The 8511-nt window shown below is 46.8% G+C and overlaps 1 protein-coding gene across 4 annotated transcripts in view; it reads left to right on the forward strand.

Annotated features, from left to right (window-relative positions):
- PLPPR1 (phospholipid phosphatase related 1) overlaps positions 1-8511 on the forward strand; it is a 179806-nt gene that overhangs the window by 167975 nt on the left and 3320 nt on the right. For all 4 annotated transcript variants that reach the window (XM_073345698.1, XM_073345701.1, XM_073345697.1 and 1 more), the window contains 3 exons: positions 1361-1611; positions 6158-6334; positions 7881-8012. In XM_073345698.1, the coding sequence (XP_073201799.1) occupies positions 1361-1611; positions 6158-6334; positions 7881-8012 (560 nt within the window). The remainder of the gene's footprint in view (positions 1-1360; positions 1612-6157; positions 6335-7880; positions 8013-8511) is intronic.

The following is an 8511-nucleotide window of genomic DNA, read 5'->3' on the forward strand; positions in this document are numbered from 1 at the left end:
AGGGCTCCATGGATCTGGCGGCTGCTTCCTGGGAGCTGCAGTACGTGCCGCCGGGACCACGCACCCCAACCCTTTCCCCACCTTTCCCCACCTTTCCCACACCCCAACCCTCTGCCCCAGCCCCGAGTGCCCTCCCGCACCCAAACTCCCTCCCAGAGCCCACCCCCCCACACACACACACCAACCCCTGCCCCAGCCCTGGGCCCTCTCCTGCACCTCAAAGCCCTCATCCCTGGCCCCATCCTAAAGCCCACACCCCCAGCCGGAGCCCGTACCGCCTCCCGCATCCCAACCCCCTGCCCTATCCCAGAGCCTGCTCCCTGAAACCCTCATTTCTGGCCCCACCCAGAGCCCATACCGCACCCCAACCCCCTGCCCCAGCCCGGAGCCCTCTCCCACAGCACAAATCCCTCATCCCCAGCCCCATCCCAGAGCCTGCACCCCCAGCCAGAGCCCTCACACCCCTGCCCCAGTCCAGTGAAAGTGACTGAGGGTGGGGGAGAGTGAGCAACGGAGGGAGGAGGGAATGGAGCGGGAAGGGGCGGGGAAGCGGTGTTCAGTTTTGTGCCATTAGAAAATTGGCAACCCTACCAAGGTGAGTAATACCTAACAACTCCATTGGCAACTCAAGAAGTAAGGTACGGTTCACCGTAAGTCAAGATGGCAGAATCTGGCCTGTGGGAAATGGTCAGTGCTGCTGGATCAGAATCTAGGTTTCTTGGCATCAGACTGGTGGATATTCGGAATCCAGAGGACATTCCTTCTCTGATAAATCAAACTTTGAGGCTCAATAATCCGATAGTGTCTTTTTAAGATTGCTTCCTTAGCCTCTTGCATTACAGTAGGGGACACAGTTTTCTGCCCGTCTTTGGTCCCAGTCCTGTAAACATTTACATAATGCTTAACTTTAAGCATACAAATGGTCCTAGCTACTCACATACTTATAGGTTAGCACATGCATAAGACATTACAGGGTCACGGTCTTTGGCATCAGGAAAACTTTATGAGAATTATTTTGATTTGATGTTTTCCGGTGAAATCCTAAAGTCCTTGCCCAGTCATCGCTTAAGCCTTCATTCAGGAAAGCACTTAAGTGTCTGCTTAACATTAAGCATATGCTTATTTCCCATTGAAGTCAATGGGACTTACTGGGAGTTAAGCACATGCTTACAGTTAAGCAGACACTTAAGTGCTTTCATGAATCAGGGCGTTAGGTAAGACTCCAGCTGACGTCAGTGGGAGTTTTGCCTGAGTAAGGACTGCAGGGTTTGGCCTCTGTCTCTCATTACTCCTGTTTGTCTCCTGCTCCAGGAATGTTTTAAACATTTGTAAATAATTATTATTTTTAACCTTTTCACAGGGGTGTTTGCATTTGGACTTTTTGCCACTGACATATTTGTAAATGCTGGCCAGGTAGTGACTGGGAACTTGGCTCCTTACTTCCTAACGGTGTGTAAACCCAACTACACGGGGAGCGACTGCCGGGCTCACCATCAGTTCATAAACAATGGGAATATCTGCACCGGGGACCTGGAGGTGATTGAAAAGGCAAGGAGATCCTTTCCATCCAAACATGCTGCTTTGAGCATTTACTCAGCCCTTTATGCCACGGTGAGTGCATGTGTTATTTGCCAGTTCCCATGACAGGTTTCAGTTGCTATAGCTACTCTGTTTCATTTAAATCTCACCTATATTTTTCTTTTGTCTGTGCTGTATGGGGAAGAGCCCTTCTTTTTTCATGGGGTCAGTGGCTTTTCTGGGCCAAATTCAGCCCTGGTGTAATCAAGTGTAACTCCCATTACTTTCCCAGTGAGGGGCAGTCTTATCTGGAGGCATGAGGACCAGTTTGGCAATTAGGAGATCCTCAGTTCTAATCCCAGCTATGCCAATGACTTTATGTGGCCCACGGTGAGTCACCACACCTCCCTGCCTCAGTTTCCTGACTTGTAAAATGATGATGATAATACCTACCTCACAGGAAAGCTAGTTGCTATTCCTTAGTGTCCGTACAATATCAAGTGCTAAATGTTACTATTCTGGGGGGAGTCTTGTTTGCTTGGGCTAAATTTTAGTCCCCTGTTAGGCGTAAACTCCTCTTAGAAGCAAAGGTCCCATTAAAGGCAGTCTTACAATTTTGCCATCATAATAAAGGTAAGATCGAGTCCTTGGTGTACAGTTTAAAGGCAATAATGCTTTCCTGCCATATGGGGAATAGTCAACGTCTGTAAAAGCCCGTCTAAAAATAATCATCCGCCTTTGTTTTCTCTAGCAACGTTATAACATCGTACTGCGATACTAGTTACAGTTTGTGTAGGGCTATTTAAGTGATACAGTAAGGATTATAACAGTATTGAAGACACTGGTAGGTTTGCCATTCATTGCAATGGACTAGATTCTGACTCCTTTGCTCAGGTTGAGTAGCATCTTGATCCACCAGCAGACTCCATGAAATCAATGAGACTGTTCAGAAAGTTAGGTCCCACTCAAAGTAAGAGTGGCAGAGTCTGGCTCGAAGACAGCAGGATTGGGCCCAAGAAAGTTGTTCTCTCTTCGTGGTGTAGCAGCAAATGCAGCGTTTCAATGTCTTAATGCTGAATGTTTTAAACGTTCCTTGGTAGCTGATGAATGAGACGCAAAGGCCACTAATTATATTCAGAGTAGGAAAGACAAGGCCGTTGCTGTTTTGTTTGTTGCATATTTTTCTTGTGTGTCACACGAACGATAAAAGTGACACAAAAGCGTGAACTTAGCTAGCCTAGGAACATCACCGCACTCGGAGCACTTTGCTTCACTAGGAATACTAGGGACACTCGACTGGCAAAAAGTGCTCCCAGTGGGGGCAGAGCTATACCACAAAACTGCCCTTCCACCCCACCCCCACCCCCAGCCCACCCTAAGTGAAATAAGCGATACCAGCCAAAACACAGTATTGCCAGTGTAACTACAGTGTGTCTACACTACAGTGTGTCTACACTAGGTGCTTCTGTTGGCCCTGCTGTGTTGGTCAGGGACCTAGGGTGAACAGATAGCAAGTGTGAAACATCAGCACCGGGAGGGTGGTAATAGGCACCTATATAAGAAAAAACCCCAAATATCAGGACTGTCCCTATAAAATCGGGACATCTGGTCACCCCATAGGGATCACACCTCTTCACACCCCGACTGACACAGCTATAGCTGCAAAAGTGTATAGTTTAGAGCAATATAAATTGTGTCTAAGCTGCTTACTGTTATTCCCCTGATCTCTGTCGTTAGATTGTGAGTTCCTTTCAGTGGGGATTGCCTTTGGGTGTTTGGAAGGTGTCTGGCTCATCATGAGCACTAGCACAAATGAATAATAATAGTAATGCAGGAAAATAAGCTCCTGGTAGATAGCATTTTGTATATGTCTATACTGCAAGTAAACACCCATGGCTGGCTTGTGTCAGCTGACTCAGGCTCGTGGGGCTGTAAAATTGCAGTGTGGACACTGGGACTTAGGTTGGATCCCAGAATCAAGGACCCTCCCCACTCGAGGGGTCCAGTTCAAGCCCGAACATCTACACCCCAATTTTATAGCCCCACAGGCTGGGCCCCATAAGCCCGAGTCAGCTGCTATAGGCCAGCTGCGGGTGTTTAATTGCAGTGTAGACATACCCTTTTGGGAGCAGCAGGTGTTTTGGCTACTTGCTTTGAGATGCAGGCTGCACCTCTCTTCACTGACTCTGTCACTGATAGCCCTCCCCCAGAACAATACCTTTAGAGCCAGACTACCCCGGTCTCCTCCTGGCCTGCGCTACCCCTGATTCCCCAGAGGGCCAAGACTCCACAGAAAGGATAATACAGTCCCAAGCTGATGTAACTTTTCTGGGGAACCTTCTCTGGGCTGGAGGGAGGACAATGTGCTTCCACTGCAGGCCCTGCCTTTGGCTGGGCCACTGCTCCCCGGCTCCCCCCCATCCCCCAGCATGGACCCATGGGGCACCCTCCACAGGTCTGGAGGGCAGAGCATGGAGGTGACTGTGTCCTCCTTTAACCCAGCAGTGGAACCGTCTCTTCCATGCACGAATTTGCTATTGGGGAGGGGAGTGATATGGGACTAACATTAAGGGCTAGAACATGACTTGGGACACACTCTTGCACAGGGGAGTAAGACTTCTCCTTAATCCCCTGCTTGGCCTACCTTGTCCCAAGCATCCGGGTAGGAAGGGGCAAGAATGGGTAGAGCTTTGGCTCCACCCCCTACTTTAGTGGCCAGCACAAGTGTGGCCTGGTCTACACCTAAAACTTAAGTCAACTAGCTATATCGCTCAGGGATGTGAAAAGTTCATTGCATTTTGAAATGGCTTTAATTTTTTTTAAATGCAAAAGGTTAAATACTCAGTCAAAACAATCTTGCTTTGTCCTGAAACACTTTCTTGTAACGGTTTGATTCATTGAAAATTTGAAAAAAAAAATTGTTTTCGGTTCGACCTGAAACGATTTTTCTGATTTTTCAAAATTGCCAGCAAACTGGTACCTCCACTCTTTGAACAGCTCTTGTTGTGCTGTCTGCCTTTCAGTTTTCAGCAACCAAAAGGTACTGGCTGAAAATCAATGTATTTTCAGATTGGGGATGTTTGGTTTTCCAACTAAAAAAAATAATTTTTTTTTCAAGGAAAGCTGACGTTTTCCATGAAATGTTTTTATTCTGGTGAAAACCCAGTTTCCCATTATGGAAATGTTTTGACCAGCCCTCAGCATTATACAGTAGCTACCAAAGGAACGTTCCTGCTTCTCGCGGTGTGTCTGTGGATTTGCAAACCCTCTGCTGGCTCTTTGCCCGGATCAAGCCAATAATGTGCGGCTCAGGTCCATTTACAAGCTAGCAGCTATAGGGCACTACATACAAGGTAATAACTTACCAATGAATATTACAGTTGGATCGTCCTGATCATCCCACTTCCTGGACAAAAGCCCCCTGGTCCCCATCACCCTTGGGGGTGGCAGAGCCTATTGTTTATGGCACACTAGAGAAATCTGTTGCTGGAGACATTTTTGACAAGCAAAGTAACAGCACACTTGATGCATTTGCTTTGCTTAACAAAGCCATGCTGTGTTTGGAAGGCATAAAGAAATTCACACTTAACCTCTCACTGGGGAGGATTCCATTGTGTTTACTTGGTTATCATTATGCTGTCAAATTTTTTAGTTGTTACAGTATCCTTGTATTCATGCTACTCCTGTAATCACAGGCTCTGAAATTAGTGCATGGCTGTTAATTGCTCCTCACATAGTTTATTTTCTTTGTCAAAATGCCCTTAAAAGAATGAGCTGACACAGCTTGTGGAGTTTACTGAACAGATATTTCTGAGCACAGGACAACTTCTTACCATGTAAGTTCTCAGTAACAAACCCTCCCATACTCTTCTCCACTTCTATCACTTATCATAGAATCATAGAATATCAGGGTTGGAAGGGACCTCAGGAGGTCATCTAGTCCAATCCCCTGCTTAAAGCAGGACCAACACCCACTAAATCATCCCAGCCAGGGCTTTGTCAAGCCTGATCTTAAAAATATCTAAGGAAGGAGATTCCACCACCTCCCTAGGTAACCCATTCCAGTGCTTCACCACCCTCCTAATGAAAAAGTTTTTCCTAATATCCAACCTAAACCTCCCCCACTTATTAAGTCCCCAAGTCAAAACAAAGGTCCATGGCAGGAAAAAAGGGTGTGATTGGTTGCTTTTAATGCCCAGGGTCTGGTTTTCAAACTGACGCGACTTGGTCACTTGCGCGCCTAGTTTGCATGGGGATGTGTCTGCAAAAATTGGGGATTTGCATCTGGCTGGGTGGATGCACAGATCCCTGGCTCACATAGCCTCTATGCAATATAAGTGTTCAACTGCACACGTGCAAATTCTTGTACGACTTTGGTAGCCAAGGGAACGGTGCCCTTTTATACCAGCCCTGACTGCCCTGTTGCTGGATATGGTTGAGTGGATGTTAGACACGCTGAAGCCATCTGTCTCCAATATCTTTTCCCCTTCTGAGGCCCCTCTCTGAGCTACACAAGCCCCCTGAGAATGCAAGGGGTCAGAGCATCTGTCACATTCCTGCTTGGGACAACATGTGTAGATGAAAAATGACCTGTGTGTTTGTCCATGCCCTTTCACGTGCAGCTTGCGCTGTGTTTCAGATGTACATCACAAGCACAATTAAAACAAAGAGCAGCAGACTAGCAAAGCCTGTGCTGTGTCTGGGGACCCTCTGTGCTGCCTTCCTCACCGGGCTAAATCGAGTTTCCGAGTATCGAAACCACTGTTCGGATGTGATTGCAGGCTTCATCTTGGGAAGCGCGGTAGCGTTGTTTCTGGTAAGCCAATTAGTCCTCTCCCGCCCAATGTCAGGACAATCTAAAGTCAGAGAAAAATTCTCATGGTAATACTATAGGTGTCTTTCACAGCTGAATACTCAACCCACAACCCTATAACGGCTAATTCAAGTGTCATCTAATTGGATTTATCTTCAGAGCAAAACCTAACATGAAATCAGGCTGATATTAATTAAAAGGGCGAATGTGATGTTAGACTTGTATCTACACACATTTCCGTGGTATTTTAATCACTGAAAAGTGTCGACTCTGAGGCTGTCCTGGGAAAGCGCTTCTGGCATGCAGAAGAATGCAGCAGGTGCCGGAAGGGCAGCATGGTAGCCCTAAGGCTGCTGCCTATGCGAGTCTTGGTACCCATGCTTCACAGCCTCGTTGGCTGTCTTTTGTTTGGCAAGTGTGGGATTCGAGATCTGACTTTGAGTGTATAAGGCTCTAAACAAAGAGCCTGGTTTTCCACTTTGTTACAGGGGAATCACACAAACTTCAAAGAAGTGTAACAGAGAGGAGAATCAGGTTGGCTCAAAGCTGAGCCTGTCTGGGAGACATGTGTCTCCCACTCTGGCACTTGAGACGAGGGGTTTGGGATGATTCTTCACCCCCATGAGATGACATGGGATAGTCAACAGTACCAGCCAGGGATCTCCCCACCAAAGGCCCCTGGGTCTGGAATGCTCAAAGTGCCCAGAAATGGCATCTTTCGGGGTGAGACCTCGGATTTCTTGCTCCCTTGTTAGCTAATTCAGGCATTTGTATTGAGAAATGTGCCCGGTTCCAATTAAGAAGAATTAAAATGTATCAAAAAACCTCCAGAGTCCTCTGCCTTTGAGTGCTTAGCAATGAATGTGTGTTACTGCCCAAGTGTGCTGCTGTGTGACCTGCAGGGTCTGAAACAATGTGACTCCCGTGAAACATCCTTTCAGACATACAGCAGCCCCCTACAAACAGTAGTTCAAGCACCACACAGGGAGGATGCAAACATCAGGCCTGGGATGGACAAGTCTCTCCTTAACTAGGCATGATACGGGCATGGTCTTTGCTTTAAAGCATGAATAATTGAGCCTGGTGTCATCAGGAGTGATCCCTGCTCTTTTAATGGAATGGGAGGTCCTGAATGTTACTTGTCTGGGAATCACATATCATGATGCAAAGTTTGGCCTGTAGAGTGCAGGGCCAATTACAATTAGTGGTTCTAAAAGTGTAACACAATTGTAATCAAGGCTTCTGTTCTCTGGAACATAATAAAGTAACAGTAATAATGGTTCATATCCACAGGTAACAGTTACACAGGCCAGGTTACTGAGATAGCCCCTTGCTCCCAGCTGTGTCAATCACATTGCCAGTCGTCCAGTTCTGAAAAGGAGATGGTTTGGAATCCAATCCCTCTCCAGACATACCCAGAACTTTGAAAGAATTTGGATCAGGACCCAAATTTGCTGTTTCAAGTTAATGCTTGGAAGGCAAAGGTTCTAGTTAAAGCCTACTGGTGGAGGTCATATGATGACTTAGCTCTTTTTTCCACATCATGCAGGGAATGTGTGTTGTCCATAACTTTAAAGGAACACATGGAGCTCCTTCTAAACCGAAGCCTGAAGATCCCCGAGGGATGCCCCTCATGGCTTTTCCAAGAGTGGAAAGTCCCCTGGAGACATTGAGTGCACAGGTACCGTAAATCCCTCAGTCACAGACAGTCATCAGAAACACTGTCAGGCACAGCTGAGTAAAAGCACCTTTTAACCTCACTGTAAACATGCAATGGTGGGGCCAGTTTCATCCCCAGTGTAACTCCAGCGAAGACAGTGGAGTTATACCAGAGATGAGTTTGTTCCATTATACATATCTATTAACATATCCCTTGTATCCCAGCCTTGTAGATGTCAAATGCCACAGACACACATCTACAGCTGAAGAGGCAAGATTTAGCATATGCAATCAATGACAACGAATCTTCACACATGTTGCTTGGGGAATAAACTTTCACCCTTTCCTTGGGTGCTTCGGCAGAAAATTAGGGGAGGACGGTTGATAATTCTGTCCGATTGCATTTTGGAACTCTCTCCTTACAATGCCTCTCTTTCCCTTAAATCTGACACTCATGTATGTAATCCAGAACACAGACTCAGGTGTGCTGTACAGTGGTCCTAAGTCTGGGACAGAACCTA

This window comes from Lepidochelys kempii, chromosome 5 (genome assembly GCF_965140265.1).
Source record: "Lepidochelys kempii isolate rLepKem1 chromosome 5, rLepKem1.hap2, whole genome shotgun sequence".
NCBI classification, from domain to species: Eukaryota; Metazoa; Chordata; order Testudines; family Cheloniidae; genus Lepidochelys; species Lepidochelys kempii.